The 21969-nt window shown below is 42.2% G+C and overlaps 1 protein-coding gene across 1 annotated transcript; it reads left to right on the top strand.

Moving 5' to 3' along the window:
• Positions 1-247: 247 nt before the first annotated feature.
• On the top strand, positions 248-6195 carry HSP90AA1 (heat shock protein 90kDa alpha (cytosolic), class A member 1). The gene is made up of 10 exons (XM_009869211.1): positions 248-416; positions 504-870; positions 1385-1518; positions 2004-2312; positions 2737-2902; positions 3160-3350; positions 3487-3634; positions 4332-4600; positions 4922-5255; positions 5447-6195. The coding sequence occupies exons 1-10, from the start codon at positions 258-260 to the stop codon at positions 5554-5556; spliced, it is 2187 nt and encodes a 728-aa protein (XP_009867513.1). The 5' UTR covers positions 248-257; the 3' UTR covers positions 5557-6195.
• The last annotated feature ends 15774 nt before the right edge of the window (positions 6196-21969 follow it).

Consider the following 21969-nt stretch of genomic DNA (forward strand, 5'->3'; position numbering starts at 1 on the left):
GGGGCCGGTCGGAGAGGTTTGCGTTCTCTAGTCGGGCATGGTGCGTGCGTCTGAAGAGAGTAGAGTTGGGTGGGCAAAAGGAGGTGAGAGTGAGAAGCGGAAAGCGCTCCAAGTGGAGGCTTGGCTGTGGGACTCCATTACAGCGTATTGCAGCTGAACCCCCGTGCCGGGCTGCGTTCTAACTTGCATTTGGTCCAAGTACGGGTCGTAAGGTAATTTGTAAACTAATGGATTCTCATTTCCTTCTCTCCTTACAGATGCCGGAAGCAGTGCAGACTCAAGACCAGCCAATGGAGGAGGAGGTGGAGACCTTTGCCTTCCAGGCTGAGATTGCTCAGTTGATGTCTCTGATCATCAACACTTTTTACTCCAATAAAGAAATCTTTCTGAGGGAGCTGATTTCCAATTCATCAGATGTAAGTACCCTAAATCTTAGCCTGGTTCCTGTTGAGGAATTTTTAGGAACAGTCAGGGAATGTTAAAGCCTGCTCCTTATCTTACAGGCTCTGGACAAGATAAGATACGAGAGCTTGACTGACCCAAGCAAGCTGGATTCTGGGAAAGACCTGAAAATTAACCTGATTCCAAACAAGCATGACCGCACTCTGACAATTGTGGATACAGGCATAGGGATGACCAAAGCTGATCTGGTCAATAACCTTGGTACTATTGCCAAGTCTGGTACCAAGGCTTTCATGGAAGCCCTGCAGGCAGGGGCCGATATATCAATGATTGGTCAGTTTGGTGTTGGCTTCTACTCTGCCTACCTGGTTGCAGAAAAAGTGACAGTGATCACTAAGCACAATGATGATGAGCAGTATGCTTGGGAGTCATCAGCTGGAGGATCTTTCACTGTCAGGCTTGATAATGGTGAGTATTTAAGGCTTGTTGTCAAGTATGCCTTCTAAATATATCTGGCATAAAAAATACTCTGTGCATTGAAAAAAAATACAGATAAACCAGGCAGTATTACTTACGTGTTAGATCAGGCACAGGCACAGTTGTTCTCTTGCTGTTGAGTTTGACTGTTAGCCTGTGTTAAGTGTGTGTATAAGTAAATGATGCATTGTAATGAAGATTAAGCTTTCAAAGCATATGCACAGAAGTATTTCTGTAGGTTGATATACAGAAACCCGAAAGCTAACACATAGACAGACTAATTAGTCAAAATCTGGTTAAGCTTTTTCGTTAAGTTTACTTGAAATACCTGCTGGATACAGAATGCTTGAAGTGTCCGTAAGGGTGTTTCTATGTATAGAAGCTTATATGACCCCTGTGGTGAAGAGATCAGTGATAGAGCAGTGCCCTTCTAAAGGAATTATGTTTTGGAATTAGTCAGTCTAGTTTGCTGGTGCACAAATAAAATGTGTAAATTCCATTCTAGGTGAACCTTTGGGACGTGGAACAAAAGTCATCCTGCATCTTAAAGAAGATCAAACTGAGTACCTGGAAGAACGGCGCATCAAGGAGATTGTGAAAAAGCATTCTCAGTTCATTGGCTATCCTATTACGCTCTTCGTATGTACCTTGCTTGAGATACCAAATAATGAAGTATTGCCATCTTAACTGAATTTTTTAAATTTTAGAGGAGTCTAACAATTTTAATTAAAGAAATACACAAAGATGTTACATGGATACAGCTATTGTGAAACGGGGTTCTATTTATTACCGCTTTATTTCACAAGACCAAGTAAAAATGTGTTTTGCCAAGCTAGTGGTATCACAGTCTCAAAATCATGGTGAAGATTAAATACACCTTAATGTGGTGTTATGGTAATTCAGTGTAGTGAAACTGAATAGCTTGAATTGCCACATTAAGCACATAGGAAAAAAGTACCACTTCTGTCTTGGCATCCAGAATGCAAGTCCTTAGTTGAGTCTAGGAGGAAAACCAGACAAACATGTTGAAGTTTCTAGCTTTGTGAAGCTACAAGGGACACCATAAGGCTGTTAATAAAAAAAAGTTACAGATTTCTCAATTCAGCTACTGTTCTTTTCTGTAGGTGGAGAAGGAACGTGATAAGGAGGTGAGTGATGATGAGGCTGAGGAAAAGGAAGAGGAGAAGGAAGAAAAGGAGGAAAAGACGGAAGATAAACCAGAGATTGAGGATGTTGGTTCTGATGAAGAAGAAGAAAAGAAGGATGGAGATAAGAAGAAGAAGAAGAAAATTAAGGAGAAGTATATTGATCAGGAAGAGCTCAACAAGACCAAGCCCATTTGGACCAGGAATCCAGATGACATAACCAATGAGGAATATGGGGAATTCTACAAGAGTTTGACCAATGACTGGGAAGACCACTTGGCTGTCAAAGTAAGTTTTTGTATTTCTCTAGGAATAGTTTGCTGCTGCTAAACCTGGAAGCTTGCATGCCCCTGAAGTCTAATAACATTGTCCCACGTCTTAACTGTGATGTGAGGGTGACACTTTGTGCTGCAATTAATCTGATTACAGTTTGAGGCTGTGTTCAATAATCTTAGTCAGATCCACAGTAAATGTGAGTGCCTTGCCTTACAGGTTGTTAGCTGAGATATTATCAAGGCTAATTGAAATAATTTAAAACTAGATTTTAACTTGAGTCTGGAGGAAGTGGTTGCTCCTGTCTAGTGTCATACCTACTATGTGTTTTCTGAAATCTCAGATGATTACTGTTTGCCCTTTGCATTTGAAGAGCTGTTAAGTGGTTATTAAAATGAGAGCTGTGCAACTAGACTAAAATTATCTTGTTCTCTCACAGCACTTCTCTGTGGAAGGGCAGTTGGAATTCAGAGCTCTGCTCTTTGTCCCACGGCGTGCACCCTTCGATCTGTTTGAGAACAGGAAGAAGAAGAACAACATCAAGCTGTATGTACGCAGAGTGTTCATCATGGACAACTGTGAGGAGCTGATCCCCGAGTATCTCAGTGAGTATAATTTTGAGGAAAATGTTTCCCAGAATGTTAAACTGTTAGCACTTCTATAGTTTCGGCTTCATATTTAAAGTCATTTGGGAAGGAAAAGATTTGAGTCCTCAACAGACCTGAAGAGTTGAAAATACGTAGTTTGTGTTGTCTAGAATTCTGTAGAAACTAACTCAAAGAGCAAAAAGCCAGGTGGTGTCTGGTAGCTAATCTGGTTTTCTTTGGGACCTCCAAAGCTAATTCTCACTGTCATTTTCCAGATTTCATGAGAGGTGTGGTAGACTCCGAGGATTTACCTCTGAATATTTCTCGTGAAATGCTGCAGCAAAGCAAGATCCTGAAAGTGATCCGGAAGAACTTGGTGAAGAAGTGCTTGGAACTTTTCACTGAGTTGGCTGAAGACAAGGAGAATTACAAAAAGTTCTACGAACAGTTCTCCAAGAACATCAAGGTTTGTAGTCTCTCTGCTTAATAATACTAATAATAGAAGCTACAAACCTTTGTTAGGCCTGAAATACTTAACTACCACAGTTTAGTATTTATCTAAAGGAATCACATAGTAGTACTCTTTTCGTCGTCTTCTGTAGCTTGGTATCCATGAAGACTCCCAGAACCGCAAGAAGCTCTCAGAATTACTGCGGTATTACACATCTGCATCTGGTGACGAGATGGTTTCCCTGAAGGACTACTGCACTCGGATGAAGGAGAACCAGAAGCATGTCTACTACATTACTGGTGAGTTGGTAACGAGTTGTTTGTAAATGCAGATGCACATACAGGTTTATCTTCCAGGTGTTAGAAAATGGAAAATAACCATGGCAGCGTCTTCGGTGAATTTAGAATGATAGAGAACCATGTCATGCAGATTGTGCCTGTCATACTTGTTTTGGTAGTTACAGTTCCTTGGTAAAGTGCTATGTCCGTGAGGACACCATAACTAGCTGCCCCAGGGGGCAGCTGGCTTACCCACCATTTTTTTCCCTGTAAACTCGGAAGTGTCTTTAAGATAGGCTTTAGCTAATAGTTTTGGGCAGGAGTATCATAATTTTAAGACGTAATGCTCAAACCAGTGTAACGATATGGGCATCACATGCCAATATTTTTTTTTTTTTTTCAAAAGGTAAATACATTGTATGGGGCTCCTTAGTGTTTCTCCTGGGCGGGAATGGGAAATGTTACTTACCTGGCATTCCAGAAATCTGACTTTACTTCCAAACCGGTGAAGTACTACAAGCTGTGATGTCAGTTAGAAATGATCAAGTGTCTTCAGGCCAGCCTAATCTCTGCAGTTGCTGTTTTGTGACCTTTTTTCTTTCCTCTGTTACTGGCTTGCTTCACTGGAAATGTTGCACATACGCTCTTCAGCAAATAAACAAGCTGCCATGTTAGAGTGCTGAGGCTCAGACTGTAATTGCGGCATTTCTTCTTGCAGGTGAAACAAAAGATCAGGTGGCCAACTCCGCTTTTGTGGAGCGCCTTCGCAAACATGGCCTGGAAGTGATCTACATGATTGAGCCTATCGATGAATACTGTGTGCAACAGCTGAAGGAATTTGAAGGCAAGACCCTGGTTTCTGTAACAAAGGAGGGTTTGGAGCTTCCAGAAGATGAGGAAGAGAAAAAGAAACAGGAGGAAAAGAAAGCCAAGTTTGAAAACCTTTGCAAAATAATGAAAGATATCCTTGAGAAGAAAGTAGAAAAGGTAATTAGTAGTACTCAGTTTGTAATAAGTGTTAATGATTTGAAACAAAGTTGCTGCAAAGAAGTCTCAGATAACAGTGTACCTTAAAATTTCTGTTTCTGAGAGAGCAATGTTGACAAGGTGTATAGCCTTATAGATAAAAAATTCTTTGCTTTTTATTGAAGTGATTCTGTTAATACTGCAAATACCTCATGAGTTTCATGTCTTGTGACATGCAGCAGCATTTCAAAGTTGAAGATCACTTAAATCAGTAGGGATAGCAAATGAAGTGTGTCTTGAAATGTTAAGTTACAAACTTGTGCTCTGTATTCGCTTTTGTAGGTGGTTGTGTCCAATCGTTTAGTTACTTCTCCTTGCTGTATTGTAACAAGTACATACGGCTGGACTGCCAATATGGAGAGAATTATGAAGGCTCAGGCGTTGAGAGACAACTCCACAATGGGTTACATGGCAGCAAAGAAACATCTGGAGATTAATCCTGATCATTCCATCATTGAAACACTGAGGCAGAAGGCAGAGGCTGATAAGAATGACAAGTCTGTTAAAGATCTTGTCATCTTGCTGTACGAGACAGCCCTCCTGTCCTCTGGCTTCAGCTTAGAAGATCCTCAGACACATGCCAACCGCATTTACAGAATGATCAAACTTGGCCTGGGTAAGTTAGAAGTATATCATGTCTTCTGTGAACTCTGGGTGTAGTGACATGCACTTGTAGGGTACTGAGAAGACTTCAGTGCTGCTTGGTACTTGAGTAAAAGGGGGAACCCTCAGCACGTTTGAAGTGCTGAGGAGAAAAAGCTTCAAGTTGTGATCCCAGCAGTAATGGTATGTGCGTTTCCTGAACAGGCATTGATGAAGATGATACTGCTGCAGAAGAAGCCAGTCCAGCAGTTACCGAGGAGATGCCACCCCTTGAAGGAGATGATGACACATCACGCATGGAGGAGGTGGATTAAAGCATTTTAGAGGAACTCGTGAATGTTTCCTTGGCTAATACGAATAAGTTATATTTTGTACATTATGAATGTTACCTGCCAAAAAAAAATCTTTGACACTTTGTCTGCATTCCCTCTTTATATTTATTTTCAAAGATGTTATACCTTTATTTTTGTTACATTGCTTTTGCAGCTGATGTGAGATACAAATGCCAGTGAGGGAATATTTTCTTTAACACTGTACAACCCTAAACAGGCAAGTAAGGAGTAGTTATTTTTGTCTGTATTAGCTGGTTGCAGGTGGCAGGGTTTTTGACTTATTCTTAATTGCCAGAAATGTGGAAAAGGAGTAATGAAGATGGTATGACATCGGGATGTTTAAGTTTGTTTAGTGTTATACAGCTCTTCAACTCTACATGTGTCTAACATACCAGTACCTAGTAACTAGGTATCTAGGAGAGCTGAAATACTTGGGGAAGCTTTAACCCTTTTGCTCCTAACAAGGTCTTCATGTTTAAAAGTTGTTTTTTATACTGTTCAAGGATTCTGGATTGCACTCTACCATAGAATAGAATCCACTGTAAATCTCTATTGTGACTTATGCAACTCTGCATGTACAGTTCAAACCTAGAACTGTAAGAATAAAAGTGTTAAGAATGAGCTGTGTCACTGACTTGTCTGTTAACACAGGGGGAACAAAGCCTGCTGTTCTTTCGTCAGTTACTGCTTTGGATCATGAGTACTAGCTGCTTTCACGTTACATCTGTAGTTAGTACTACATGCCTTGCAGTGACACTACAGACTAGTACCACAGAAAAGCAGAAACATGAAGCAGTTCTCAGGACAATATTGACAAAGTTATTTGACTCAGGTTTAACTTGTATTGATACCTGCAGTTTTTTTTAAGACTTTCCATCTGTTCTCCCAATGTAAAATGATGTACATATGACAAAGGTGTGTACTGGATTATTTGTAAAAAGGTGAAAGGATGGTGGTTTGGTTGCTTCCTGCAAGCTACTTTCATAGTAATAGTTGTGCAAAGTCTGGATTTCGAAGGATATGATGTGTTTATGCCAAAGCAATGTTCCTGCTGCAGTCCTGTTCATGCTTTATGCATAGGATACGGAGGGGATACCCCAAGGCAGTTGCTCAGTGGCCATTTGGCATTCACTGGAAACTGGTGTTTTTATGTATCAGTTTCCTCGTCCTCACATTTTTGCAAGTGATGAATTCTTTCTCCAAAGCAAAAGTAAGGGATTGGATACAAAAATAACTTTGCAGTACTGCTTATATAATTGCTGAAGGCCTAACATGGTGGAAGGCCTGTCTGTGTTCTTTAGACCACGGTTGTATTAAACCATGCTACTTTCTAATACAGAGATAAAGTAGTAAGAGAGGAAGTAGCTGCCACTTTTCTGCTGTGGTTCCAAATTGAAGTTTGTGAAAGAAAAAGTGCTTTTGAAAATACCTCCCATAGTTCCCAGTAATTTACATGCCCAAAGTCCATTGCAAAGTTTGTTCTGGCTCTTGAGGAGTAGAAGAATTATGCCACCTGCAAAATAACTTGGAATCATAAGTCACTACCTGCGGGGCTTTTATTCCACAGCTGTTACTCTGTCATGGCTTAAAATGTCCAAAATAGGTTCAAATTACAGGTACATCAGAAAGACGACAGAAGAGATGGTGCTTACTGTGTTAGTGAAAGTTACAAGCAAAGTGGAGATCAGCAGTGTCAAAACAATTTTCTTGGGCGGGGAGGCAAGAGGTGGTTTCCCCCATGCTCCAGCCTGGGGGCTGGGTGGGACCTACTTAAACCTCACTGTGCCTGCTCCAGACCCTGTGGAGTGGCAGGAATAGGATGAGGTCTCATTCATTCTATTACCTCTTACCTAGTGACTGTGCTGTTGCTACAGTAAAGAATACGACATCAAAGCACATGCAGTCTGCTGGCTTGTAAAAGAGGAGTTGCCTGGTATGTCGGTGCTGGCAGTTTGGTGCATGGATGATGGAAGCAATGGTCAGAAAGTAATCTCTTCCATCTCGGTGATGCTCAGATGCGGAACACTATCAGCGTGGCAGGTCTCAGTCTGCTTTAGGTAATTTCTTCAAGGCCTAGCTGGGAAAAATTCCTGTTGAGTAGTATCGTACTGAGACTAAGGACTTAAAAGCAGGTGGATTTTAATATATGTCTTGTGACTGAAGTTTATTTTACAAGACCTCTATAATGTGTGAAACATTGTGAAAACACCTCCCAATTAGCTTGTTGAAATACAAAATTTACAGCGATGAAAGATACTAACGACACCTCCAGTTGATCAGTGAAGTGATGGCTCAAGTCTTTACCTCCCTGAAAAGTAGTTTTCTCTATTAGAGAAGAATTCAGGTGAAACTTAGGTTATCTCCAGTATTTCTTGCTGTGAGGACATCTTGGTGTTCTGCGGTGTTCCCTGTGTTACGCTGAATAGTGAGGCTCCCCCTCATTCACCAGCTCTGAAATACGTTTAAGAAGTGAGGACACCATTACCAGAAATGCTCTTGCTCAGCTGCCTGTTGCAGCAGTTCACGGTCTTTGTTTCTCATGTTTTACGCTGTTCTAACGGTAGAAGTGTTGCAGAGCACCGCTGGAGTTTAGGAAAGGCTGGGTGCCCTTTTTTCAGAGCTCTTTGACCCTGATGTACGGCTCATGGTGCAGTACTATTTGGGGCTTGCAAGGTCTTTCCTTGTAAGCAGAAAGGCACAACAGATACCTGTTTCTCATTCGAGCTGCAGGACAGTGGAACCAACTACTTGAGTGATTACCATAAAATTTGGCACAGCCTGGTGTTACAGGCTCTCCTTGCCTCTTGGTGTGTAGAGCTTACGCTGCTGACAGAGCTTGCGTTAAAGTTCATCAGAAAGTTTTCTTAAAAATAGTATTTTAAAAATCATACCAGGATTAAGGCGTTTGGACACTGAATTCCGAAGTACTTGATAGCCACTCTGTGGAAGGAAATGACTCCGTTTCGGATTTTTGAATCTTGGGAGCTGAAGTGCTGGTGCCCTGGTTGTTCTATCAAAAGGCTCTCGCTGTCGCGCAACATACCAACTAAATTTTGAATGGTAGTAGAGAAAAATGGCTTTAGTTGTTCCAGGAATTGAAGCAATCGATTGAACTTGATGGATTTCCAAATGTGACAAGGAAAAGAGCAGAAAGATAACATGGATAAATTGTGTGCTGTGAGGAATGAAGGGGAACTGGATTAGCTTTTGAAATTAAAATGCATCTTGAATGCGCTATTGATAGCTCACATGCATAAACACTGTTATTGCAACATTTGTGGCCAATGATGTGTCTTGCTGATAAGGTTTTTTTCAGATATTTTGCATTCATTTACAGCTAACTATGAAATACGCATTTATTCAGCAGAAGCTTTGGCAAATAGGTCATTTCAGATAGTCTTCTGCCTGTGCATAAAGTAAGCTTTTCTCCTATCAAGATTTGCTCAGTATTGAGGGCACCCTAAAAAAAGAATGACCTGAATTTTTTGCATGTTTGTATGTTTCTGATATATCACTATGCAGTGATCTTGTTTAAATATTCTTTAACAAAGGAAACCTTACCTATTAAAAAATAAGTCATGGTGGGTAATGAAAAGTGATTTCAGACAGATTTGGTTTTGTGCCAGCAAATTTTATAGAATATTGCATTTTTTTAAAAATCAAGGCTGCAAAGGAAAAAGTGATGAATGAAACTCCATCCAAGCATGGCTGGTCCAAGGAGGAGAAGATGTATCAGAGGAGAGTTCAGTATCCTTAGCAGCCATGGTGTGATGAAGAGGCAGCGACACGTGTGCTCTCGTACCAAGGTGCTGTTTCAATGGGACAATGAGGAACAGGAGGGCGGGGCAGAGTGGGTTTATCTTTACCACCAGGTTTGTCTTTACAGCGTTCTGATTTGACCCATTAGCCAAATTTTTTATTGTTAATGCTTTAAAATACCTAAGTCTGGTTTTCAAGTAAATTTCACTATGTCATTTCTTTAAGTCTGGTTTTCAAGTAAATTTCACTATGTCATTTCTTTATGTATTTGTGACTGGTTGTAATTAATACTGTTTAGTTGCCTTTCTGTATTAGAAAAATATAGTCCATAATAGTTTTTTAACCCTGATTTTTTCATGAGGAGAGGACTTCTCGTGTACTGCTCCACTAGTTTTTTGTGAAGCAGTACTTAAGTAGCTGGTAGCAGGCTTCTGTTGCAAAGTAGAAGCTACATAAAAAGACATGTAGCATGATTTATGAAATGACAGTGGTGACAGTCTCTCCTGCAAAGTGCCACCAGGGTTGTCTCCTCTTGCTAAAATGCCATCCAGCGTTCTTGCTTTGCTTTTGCTGGCCCCTGCGGCAGACAGGTTTGTGCACTGGAAGTCTGTGGGAAACCTCCAACTGGGATATCTTAGTGATTCCTTTGGTGGGAAATGAATCTGGCAGCAAACAAGTCCCCTCGCTCATTTTTAGTTATTTCATTTTAGTTTTTAGATTCTTATCATGGCTGCTCAGAAGATGGACCCTGTCATGCATCCCGAAGAATGAATTTCGCTAGCGGTAAACATCAGGAATTAAACTGCTACGGATGCACAGTGTGTCCGCAGCAGTAGATATGGGAAATGTTTCCTATTTAGAAGATCCACAACTTGCTCTTGCACCTGGAAATTCAGTCCTGCCAGCTACGGAGTCCCACAGTGGTACATACATGGAACCAGAAAATGATTTTGAAACACCAATGAAGATAACTGGTAAGAGGACAGCTACTTTTCTATCAAAATTAGTGGAATTATATGAACTGTCTCAAAAATCTAGAACTACTGCAGAGTCCAGACGGCCCTGGAGACTGAGCCTTCACGTTCTGTGGGATTTCTGGAGACCTCTACTACAGCTGCTTTGCTACTAGAGTGGGATGGTGATGTGTGTGAGCAATGAGCAAACCTTCCCAATTCTAGGATGCACGGGTGAAAAATTAAGACAATAGACCTTCAAGTGCCCTAAAGTAAGTACAGCAGCAATAATAATAAACAGCAATAATAATACCCACAGTATTTGTTCCTGTCATTAATGTGCTGTGAAATATCTAAAGTTACCCTAAGGTTCCTTTGTGCAGTGGTTGAAGTTGTGTAGCAGAACTAAACCTTCAAAATCATGATTGTTACTGACAGGGCTGGATCCTGCTTGCTTCATGAAACCCCGTGGTGCATCCATGCTGAATCTATACACCCAGGCAACTACAGCTGAGGGCCTTGAAAAGTTTAAGTGATTAAGACAAAGTCTGTCTCAGCATCCCAAATACTGCTCTCTCTTAGGATCTTAAAAGAATTGTTGGTTGGTTGAGTTGGGAATGCTTCTGGGAAGTGCCACACCCTTGTTCAGGCTTCCTGATTTTTTTCTAGGGGAACAGGAGCACAGGCTCAGCTAGATATGGAAATAGTGCTTGCTTTTTTATTTTTTTTTATTTTTTAATTAAGAATGATGCAGGGGAAGATGTGGTGATATATGTATGATCAGGATATTCTCCAAGGTTGTTACTGAGGCATTTGAGAGTGAGACTATAAATGTAACGTGCAGACTGTTGCTCATTTTCTTCAGGTACTTTAGTGGATGAGCTAGAGTTTGCCATGCTAATCCCTTCTGGATTTGCTATGTTTTATCAGTTTGGAACAATACACTTGATTTTAGTAATTTTCTGAAAGTGTAGATATTAGCTTTGGTCAGAGCTTATGTATGCTGAGGGAGATCTGAAAATGAAGCATTAAGGGATTACAAAATACATAGTCCCGTGGTATTTGTTCTGTGCAGTCATGATAGCTGTCTGGCATTTGTCAGTGCCCTGAGAGAAGGAGAGGCAATTTTTATTTTTCTACTGTAATTTGTGCAAATATGTGCGTATACACCATCTTCAGACTTTCTTTTTCTGAAAACCAAAATAATAGATCTGTACAGTATCCTCACACGACTTTTGGCTGGCTGAAGAGGTGAATTTTGGGATCTGTGGAATACTGGTATCTCCAGTTAGAAACGGGGCACAGCCCCTGAACACTGCTGTCACCCTGAAGTCCTGTTCCACCTGTAGGATCCCCCAGGGTCCAGCCAAAGTGAGAGAGCTCTGTAATTTTAAACTGAGCAGCTTTAAAATTTGGGCAGTTCCAGTCTAGGCTGAGCCCAAATGCTTCACCTGAAGCTTTTTGATCTCTACCGAGCCTATCTATCAATCTTACTGCATGCACACTGGTGAAAAGGACTGTGTACGTTCCTGAGGTTAAAGGGACTTAGAAAGGCTGGGTAAAACTTGCTAACTGGTCAGAGAAGCAGCTTACTGCAAGAACTCAGCTTAGTCCTAACCCAGTTTACAAAGAGCCAGTTCAGGTTTTGTGCTGTCCACTCTGCCTGTCTCAACAGCAGCATAACCATAATATTTAACAGAAAAGGCTGAAACTGCAGACAAATGGCTAACTGATGTGTTGTGTTCCTCAAGTGATACTAACAATGCTAACTTCACTTGGTAGGAAATCCACTGGAAGTAGCAACTAAAATAAGCAATATTCATCCCCAGAAGCCATGCACGTATCCAGGCAGGTAAGAACTCCACAAGTCAGCAGGCAGCTTTCATAAAATAGGCCCCCAAAGTTCAGCAAAACATTGGAATTAAAGTAGGGCAGAACTAGATGAGAAGTCTCCGTATAACCTTTGTCCTTCACCTGATGGATTGAGATCACATCATGCGTTGGAAACGGCATTGCCTTTGGTGTGAATATGCGTGGGGGATGCCAGAGCTACATTACCCAAATACTTCGCTGTGTTACAGCCTCCAGAGCCACTGAGAAGTGGGTCCAGTAGCCAGACAGCATCTCATTGGGGGCTGGGGGTGATGTGTGTCGGCCCACAGTTTGACTTCACAGCCTTCAGATCTTCACATCTTCAGATGATGCAATTACTGATGAAATTGAGCTATGAGGAGGAATGTAGAGAGGCCATATAGAGGTCACATATAACCGAGGTTTTAGGAAAGGGAGCCTGCATATTCACATTCTGGTCACCTTGCTTGCCTCCTCAGTATTGTAATTACAAGACCTCCATCTTGTACCTAAGGTGATGGCTGCGGGAATGGAGGCAGCCAAAATGCCTTATTTTTACAGGCTCAAAAGAAAGGAGGGGATGTGAATGCTCCAGGGATATCATTGTAAAATACTTCATCTTCAGAACAGCATCAACCTGTCAAAGAAATCTATGGGTGACTGAAGAGCTATATTCCAAGTAAGGAAAATATTTCCTCTCCTGTATTCATGAGCAGACTTGGAAATAAAACAGCAATAGTCCAGCCACTCTTTAACAATTCAATTCTCTCTCCAAATGCCAGCATGGCTTCCTGGGATATTGTTACTCTGCTACAGCAAAATGTTTGGGTTTGACACTTTGTCAAGAAAATTCAGTACCTTTCATATTTCCTGGCCAATTTTGACCTTTCATAGGCAGATTAAAGAAAACCAGCATTACACTTACACTTTGCAAATGAGGAACAAAGTTTAAAAAGAGCTGAAGTAATTTTTCTGAAGTCAGTGATTCAACGCATCCAAACAAAAAACAAAAGTCAAGAACTGAAGCTGTGTTTTCTAACCTCCAGATGCTGCTGCTCCTTATGTGCAAGGGAAAAATAGGAATCTTAGCAACTCCTGTAGTTTCTGTACCATGTAATATCCAAAATTTTGGATATGGTTCCTTACTGCTTCTGAATATAGCACTTCTTTTCTCACAGACTGGAGACACCAAGGACGTTTCTTTGCCTCCCACTCCCTTCTGTCATGCATCACAGGGAGAAGACTTTGTGAAGATAAGAATGGGTTGTTGTTATGTGGGAACAGCTGTGAGTACAGGCATTTAAAAGCTGCCTTCGTTCTCTCTTTGTATTTTTTATGAAGAGTTAATAACCGTATCTTAACAGCAATAGGTGCAGTAGCACTTTTCAAGGTTAAGCTCTGGGATAGCAGCAGCAGTTGCAGTTTGACCATACTGCCAGTCACACACTGCACTCTATATGCAAGTACCTATGAAGTAAAGGATAAAGCCCATTTCTGTTCTGCACAAGAGCTGTAAACGATACTTTTAATGTCTTTGCTCACAGCTTGGTTTTAATAGGAAGTGGAATCTAAAAGATTTTCTGCACTGCTCATAGGCAGAAACACGCCCTGCGAGACAAGACTTTGCAGGTTCTGCAGCATCTTGTTTCTAGCTGCCCACAGCGCTTGACTGAAATGTTGTTGATTAGTGTTCAGCTGTGGGTTCGCCCAAATGGCCAACCAGCTGCAGATCTTCATTCTCTGATCTGCACTGGCTTCATCTGATGAACTTAATTTGGATTAAGTAGCTTGTTTTGATTATTCCATATTGCAGAGTAAAACCCCTTTCACCACAATACAATCCCATCTTGCATTTTTAAAACAATGCTTCAGGCGTGAAACTCCTAATGTCTAAATACAAAATCTGTACTGATGTTGGGCTTCATTGCCATATAGCAATTCCAACAGTGCTTGGGGATTAAAATGTAGAGACAGGCATTGCTCTCCAAAGATGACTCACTGTAAGACAGGCGGGTGCTTCTGTCAAGCCCTCTGCCAAAATTAACAGACAAATCTCTGCTTGTTCTGATCCTGCCTGGAGGTGTGTTGTGAATAATCTGTCTTGTCTTTGACTGGCGGCTGGGGGAGGATCAGCTGCACCACCTACAGCCACAGAGCCACTGAGGACCAGTGGTAGCTGTCAGAGGCAAGGTGACACTGGTCTGAGAGTAAAGGGAGAAAAAGACACTAGAAAGTGCTGCCTGCGCTCTTTGGGCAGGGTAGAAACCTGCTCTTCACAGAATCACAGAGTGTTAAGGGTTAGAAGCCTTCAGAGATCAGGAGCTGTCCTGGTTTCATCTGGGATAGTTTACTTCCTAGCAGCTGGTACAGTGCTGTGTTTTGGGTTTAGTATGAGAATAATTTTGATAACACACTGATGGTTTTAGTTGCTAAATACGGTTTATATGAAGTCAAGGACTTTTTAGTTTTTCATGCTGCCCTGCCAGCAAGCAGGCTGGATGGACACAAGAAGCTGAGAGGGGACCAGGACAGCTGATCCTAACTGCACAAAGGGATATTCCATACCATAGGATATCATGCTCAGTATATGAACAGAAGCTGTTTGTTTGTTTGTTTCCTAAATGTTCACCTTCGCCTGCCCCCATGCAGAAAAAGTGTTATTTGCCTGATTGCTTTGGTTTCAGCTCTCAAACCACAGCTAGAGCACCTAGATGGCTGCAGAGCTGCCTGTGGAGACCCAGTAGCCCTGGAGTACATCCCGTACCCGCTGCATTTCTCATGGTGGGAGGTTTGGCTGGAACAAGATATCTGTGAGTCAAACACAGCTCTCTGTGAATCAGTTCCCTGTTCACAGCTTGCAGATGCAATCTGCAGCCAAGTGATAATCATTTCCATTGACTAATAGGAAGTATTCAAGATTATTAATGAATAATTCAAGATCAACATAAACTAACACCTAAATCTCCTCCCAAAGAGAGCAGTCCTGTCTGTTCCACAGGTGAGAATTGAGACATAGCCCCTCAGCCTCGAGCAGCTCCAGCCTTAGTGTCTGCATCGCTGAGATCTGCTGGACTCAGTCCCAGAGCTTTAATGTTTTGGTTTTCACCTTGGACAAATGAGTTTTCTAGAATTTTTCCTCCAGTGCATTTCACAGCATACAGCTGAGTATATTTTGTCAACTGTAGAAGTCAACTGTATTTCAAATGGGGAGGGTGGGAACTAATTTTTAGAAGTATGACAGACATACGTGATTTATTAGATGGGAAGTTATAACATAGAGGCTGAACTGGCCTCTTGGGAGCACTCGGTGAAGCAGTGAGACAACAAGCACCCATGGGTAAAAGGTGAAGGAGCGATGACACCTTTGCAAACAATAGAACTGTTTTACCTACATTCTCTGCTGGCCAGAAAGGCTGGGCTATGGGGAGATTAGAGCTACCTGGGGCTGGCACAAGGTCTGTGCAGGGCCAAGGGCTTTTTCCAGGAGTGACAAGGAGAGCCAAAGCACTGAGCAGCAGTACAGTAAATGGCTGAAATGAACAGCTCAAGTGAGCGTTCCTGGGCCTCTGTAACCCTCTGGCCACTCCTGTGTTCATAGTGCACCAACTGGGTGTGGCCGAAAGCTGCCTGGGCTTGGCCATGGCATTGCCTCTGCGCTTTGAGAAGTGGAAACCCACAACCTTCCTTGGATATGTTTCCTGGCTCCTTGGATATCCGTTTCCTCTGCTGCCTGACCCCTGCCTAGATGGGTGCTGGCAGTGGGTTCATTGCACCAGCCTTGCCCTGGTCTCAACATTACAGCCCCCAGTGCATGTGTAATCCCCTCGCAAACCAACAGTTCTCCTGAGCCTCAGGCACTAGGGCCTTGTTGCTAACAGCTGCTACCTGTAAAGCATCAGTAGCTGATTTTAGGCAGGCTTTTGTGGGAGAAATGACTCCAAGCCATGTGTTTGGATTAAGGATGATGATCAGATGTGCTCATTCAACTCAGCTGGCTCTGTAGGCGCTAGCCCAGCACTGCTTTGCTCCCACTTCAGTGGTGGGGATGTTGTATGAGACTTTTAGCTGCTGTTTTATTTTGAAAGTGATTGGAGAATCCAAAGAGTGGGAATAACCGTCAGGTGGTCTTTGCCCAGGTAGAGAAGGTAAGGAGATGGAAAAGGAGGTGTCTGGGGAAAAAAAGAGGTTTATGTGATTGATAGAGCCTAGCTCAGCAGGAGGCAGAAGTGGGTTGGAAGGCTTGTGGAGTTTGTGAGCTGCTCTCAGTGCAGCTGCTCTGTCACCTCTCCAGGGACTTGCTCCTAGTGCCTTTTCTGAGTGACAACACCCTGCAGGCTTCACAGAGAGATGCTTGTTTTACTGAGGCTTCTATACTCATGTTAAAACTAATTTAAAGCAATAGTACCTTCTGCATTGTGCAAGAAAGGCAGATAGGAAAGAAATAATGGGAAGAAGAGGAATTTGGCTAAAAAAAGTGAAAGGAGTTAGTTCTTCTTTTCCCTATAAAAAGGAGGTGAAGAAGGGGAATGGAGGTGGCCTTCAAAGGGTCACATCACATCTTCTTTATGAAAATGAACCTGATTCAGTTCTCTGGTAAATCTGAAAAAAAACCCATTCCTGGTATTTAAAAACAGCAAAATTGTTCCTTTCCTCAGTGAGTGATGGCAAGTAAAGGTGATGGTATCTAAGTCTTCAAAATCACACGTGATGGATTGTGATTAAGAGATGCTTGGACATTGTGTGTCTAACCACAACTGTCTATCCAACAGACTGGGGACCATCTGCTGCAGCAAGTGGCAGGAAGAAATGGCTCTGGATATCCTGGCTGCTTCTCAGGGGGCCAGCTGGTTTTCCCTTTGGCTAGTGACTTATCAGCCTGAAAGCCATGTGAGTTAAATGGGGCTACAGAAACTAAACTGGCAAGAGTAGAGAGGGAGCATCATATCTCTGGCTACCAGGCCTTGCAAATTCAGCTGTAGATGTGCGTGTCCATGTATACGTGTGGTTTTTATACATACACACACTTAGAGAAATGTAATGACTAGAGGACTCAAACTGCCTTGATATTTTGTGCACATTTTTGCTGTGGACCTTTACACAGTCAGCTCTGATGAACCCATCGTGCAGTCTGGAGCCTCTAGCAGTAGCACAGAGTGCTTTCATAGGAGGACCTTTTTTTTTTTTTTAACCTTGCTTCACTCCCATCTTTTTCAAAAGAGCGAGGTCTCCAGGCTGAGGGAGCTGAGGGGAATGCGTGAGAGGTGAAGGCAGAGGTGGGACAGGTGGGGGCCTATAAAGCTGGAGGAGGGGAAGGTGCTGGGAGCAGGATGGCCTCAGCTGAGCAGAAGCAGCTGCGGAGGAAGAGGCGTGGGGCTGGGCAGCCCATGGCAGGTAGGGGTGGAAGGGAGGGCCCTGGAACAGAGGCCCTGGGCTGGAGGGTACAGGGACTGAATGCCAGGGTGGGAGGGCTGGCTCTCCACAGGGCTTTGCATTTGTCCCTCCCCGGTCTGGTTTGATGTTTTGAGTACAAGCTCCTCTTTGAGGGTTCAGAAAACTTACAGTGCCTTTGTAAAGTGGATTTATTTATTTTTTCCAAGAGTGGATTTTTTTTAAATTATTTTTTTCTTGTGGTGTGTGAAACACTAGTGAATCAAATCATTGTTTTAAGACAGTGGCTGCTTCTTGTTTGTTTTTAAACAGAACATGCTGTTATTTGAGAACTTAACACAGACTTTGTGAAGGAATGACCAACCTTTCTAGCATACAGGGAGTTACCATGTCTGGGCAATTTATCTGTGAGAAGACTCTCTCTAATGTGCTGTCCTACCCTCTGCCTGTTTCAGTAGATGCTCAGGAAATGAAGGATTCTTTCAAAAGCCCAGACTGCATAGAAAGGCTGACACATAAATACATGGTAACTTTTTCCAATTGTTGCTTCTCTGTCTCCCTTTTAAAATATGATTTAGAAAGTGTCGGTTGTTTTGTCATGAGCCTGATAACGCGGTTAGCTGTGCTGGAAAAGGTTGCATGAGGAACAGGTGTGAATGAACTAATTCAAATGGTGTCACTTGCAAAGAAACCAAAAGAGAGGGAGGAAGCTATTCTGCTGCTGTGCTACCAGCTGGGGAATAAGGGGTTTGTTTGTTTGTAAGGTCTCTGTAGCAAGAGCTTTGGAAAAAATGAGGATGTAGTTTTAGTCAGTTATCTGCCATTACGTTTCTGAGATACAGGCCCACCAAAAGGAAAGAAACAAAAAAATCCTCAGTGCAAACAAAAAAAACTTTGTAAAATTATTTGCAGACCTGGAGTAACCACTCCCAACAAATGTAAGGCATGTTCTGTTCCCAGAGTTTCTTTTGGGTTGATTTTTTTTTTTTTTCTTTAGGGGAAGGTAGTCAGGGGGAAGGGAGGGAAGACAGAACTTCTGTTTTTCCATATGTCTCCATATGTCTTACACAACCCAACCAGCACCACGAATATAGGATATTCGAAAAGACAAACTGGCTTTAGATGGGAAAGCTTTGGAGAAACATAGCATCTCTTTGGTACTAGAATTTCAGCTTCAAACCAAAGCTGTGGTAACTCTGCTTTGAGTAGCGTTTTCCTCTTCCTTCGCAGCAGAAGTGCGTAGTAGAGTCAAGTTCGGAGTCCGAGTCCGAATCCTGTGCAGAGGTAAGAACTGATTCTCTGGAGCATTTTGATGGTGATGGGGTTCCCTGGTGGGTGTCCAACTTTTCCATCAGTCTCAGCGGGGAGAGCCCAAGGTGTGGTTGCTGGGGTTGTTGGGTTTGTGACCATAAAAGCAGAAGAGAAAAAAACCTAACAGTCCCAAAGCCAACACTGTTGTATCCATTTCTTTTTTACAAGTGTTACTACTTTAGCAAAATTGATTTTGGGCGGATGAGGCAGGAAAGTGCCAGTGTTTCAGGCAGACAAATGTAGCATAAAGTACTTCTTAGAAGTGCTTAAAGCTGCCCTGGGTTGTTTCTGGTGGTTACCTTTCAGTAGCTCTGGTCCAGCAGAGTTTCCACAGCTCTGGGTGAACCTCAAACCTTCTGATTATTTATATTGGATGAGATTAAGAGAGCAGCTCTGTTGCTGTGGCAATCAGTTATGAACACTGGTAACTTCCTGAACATTGTTCTGTCAACTGAGTGTGCTAAATTTTGATGAAACAAAAGACCTGATTCCAGAGTGGAGAGCTAAACAATTTCTGGGTAAAATTCTTCAGCACTTGATGCTTGCTATTAGTCCATGCGAATTGCTTATAGAGTATGTAGGGAGTCTCCCTACATAGTGCTTTTTTTGGGGTGTTTTTTTGTTTGTTTGTTTATATAGACCCAGACTATAAGCACTACTTCAGAATGATGTGGCTCTGAAGCATACATTTATGCAGGAAATTCTTTGTCCAGGTCTGGACATGTTTAACTACGTCAGGGAAAGAATCTTTGCCTGAAACCTCCTCAGTGCTACAGCAGCGATATTGAGGCTGACTGAAAGGCCTCGATTTGCTGTATTAGTTACAGAACTGTCTAAAGGACAAGAAATTTGTGATCCAAGCAACAAGAATTTTGAATCATCCCTATGCGAAACAACAAAAAGGGACCTCAGTGGGAGGGAAGCTTTCTAAACCCTAAAGTATATCTTGTCTAATATTAGTTAAATGCTGATTTAATTTACTTTTCTGGTGGTGAGATATCCCATTACTCATTGTTCTCTTCATAGCAGAGTTTTTAGTGCAGCGAGACTTGCCATAGCTCTCCTCAGTCCTTCTATTTTAGGCTAACCTCAGCACGCCTTTATAAAGCTAGACCGAGACACACTTTCTACTGCCTTTCAGCAAGGGGACAATCTGGCTTCCTCTTCTCTACAATTTTTACACGCTCTGGTTTCACTTTGATCAGTGATAAGACACTTTGATCGCTTCAAAGGAAGGTGCTCTATAAACCTATGTTAATGTCTCTTACATAGGTTGTGCCTGGCCCACTTGCTGGAGGAATCAAGAAAGTGAGGGACTCCAGGGGATTGCAAGTAGGTTTGGTTATTATGCAGCAGCTTTGTTCTCATTGTAGCATCCAACTATTAGCATATAGCTGGGAATGTGTGGATAAAAACTTCCATAGTAAGTCTGTGACTTGCATTTAAAGTGGTTTTAAAGCCTACTGTATGTTGCCTTTTCTATTTTTTTTTCTTAGTGGACATATAAGCATCCATCATATTTAGGGAGATCTTTATTTCAGTTTTTAGATCCTTATGATGGTGACTCAGAAGATGCATCCACCTATTCTGACTGTAGCTTAAGTTCTCTAAGTAGTATAAAAGTTGCACCACAGGTGAACAGTGTCCCAAAAGCAACGGCTTGGGAAGATACTTTGGAAGATGGAGAGTCCTTCCCTAAATCTCCAGCCTGGCTCTGCCCAGAAACAAAAGTCAGTGACATTCAGGCAGTAAATGACTGTAAAGCACCCTTGGAACTTCCTAGCCAAGAGAAGGATTTCCTGAGAAGCCCGTGGCAATTATCGGAAAAGCCCAGAGCCACAGAAGCACTTACTTCCATGCAGCTGACACCTGACCATTCCTTACTGGTGAGTATTAACCCTCCAGCCTCTGCTGATCTCCCTGCAAGCCCAAGTGAGAGCACTCCACACCCCACGCTGGCAGCTGACTGTGATGGTACAATGGCTGAACAGCCCCTAATTAAGAGAAAACAAGGGATTCTCGTTCCAGAAAGCGCTAGTGAAAAATTAAGAAGGAAGAAATTTCGTGCAACTTAATCTGAGGTATGAAGAAATCATTGGATAAACAGTTTGTTCCTAAGAATGAATCTGGTAGATATTCTTTTGCAGATGGTACCTGAACAAGCTTTAACCAAAGTAGCTCAAGCCTGCTACAAATGCAGCTGTGCTGTGTACTGTAAGCCTTGAGATGCACCTGAAAAGGTAGAATCAAGTAAACAAGCTGGTGTGGTAGTTTAATGAAAACTACCTGAGGTTTGTCCGCAGGATCACAGCTGAGCTTTGTGCCTGGGGCCTAACTCCTGTACCTGGAGGCATGCGCTCGGTTTCAGCATGATGTCAAAAAAACTATTACAGGGTTTGTTGAGGAGGGAAGGCGGAAGGACTGTATAGCGGTAATTGGTTTTCAAGAGCTATAGCTCACCTCACACCGCCTTCATAGCAGTGTTTGGCTCTTCATGTGTCTGACTGATGTGATGACTGTATGAGGAGGGAAGTACCTGGGCAGTGAATGATCTTGGGGGTTCGACTAGAAACAACTGAATTGCATTAAGCTGAACTGACTGGAATCTAGCCTTTTTTTTTTTTTTCCTCCTTTTCAAACGGGGAGACCTGTGTTAATAAAGATACCTGTTCCAAACTGTTTTGAACAATGTTTTAGGCATACAGTGTCAGTATACCTGCCAGTTTAGAATTTGCAGTGTGAAGTTGAACATATTAGCTGAAGGCAGTCTTATTCCTTAGAGCAATTATGAGCTGCAGAAATAGTGCACACAGATGGGAGGCCAGTTAGTCAGCACAATCTCTATTTCTGATCTCCTTCTGTATGGTAATTTCTATCACCTTCAGAGTTTGGGTAGTCTGTGTGGAAGAGGAATTACAATCTATAAAAACATAATGATGGCTTGAAAGAATTTGGTAGCAACTACTTGTGAAAGTGCTCCTTCTGTGTGATTGGCACAGGTTTTCAATTTGCAGTTTCTTCATAAGGCGTAAAGCCAGTCGAAATACTATGTAACTTCTAGCCTTGCACCCTTTTGCTAACAGCTACATATTTATTTTATTAAAGCAACTTTGTTTTCATATTTATTCTCAAC

This window comes from Apaloderma vittatum, unplaced genomic scaffold (genome assembly GCF_000703405.1).
Source record: "Apaloderma vittatum isolate BGI_N311 unplaced genomic scaffold, ASM70340v1 scaffold14755, whole genome shotgun sequence".
Taxonomy (NCBI): domain Eukaryota; kingdom Metazoa; phylum Chordata; class Aves; order Trogoniformes; family Trogonidae; genus Apaloderma; species Apaloderma vittatum.

Excerpts from the sequence above, each read along its gene's own strand:
- HSP90AA1 (XM_009869211.1), top strand. The coding sequence starts at position 258 with ATGCCGGAAGCAGTGCAGACTCAAGACCAGCCAATGGAGGAGGAGGTG. Across the intron at positions 871-1,384 it reads CACTGTCAGGCTTGATAATG|GTGAACCTTTGGGACGTGGA; the intron begins GTGAGTATTTAA and ends ATTCCATTCTAG. Across the intron at positions 4,601-4,921 it reads TTGAGAAGAAAGTAGAAAAG|GTGGTTGTGTCCAATCGTTT; the intron begins GTAATTAGTAGT and ends TCGCTTTTGTAG.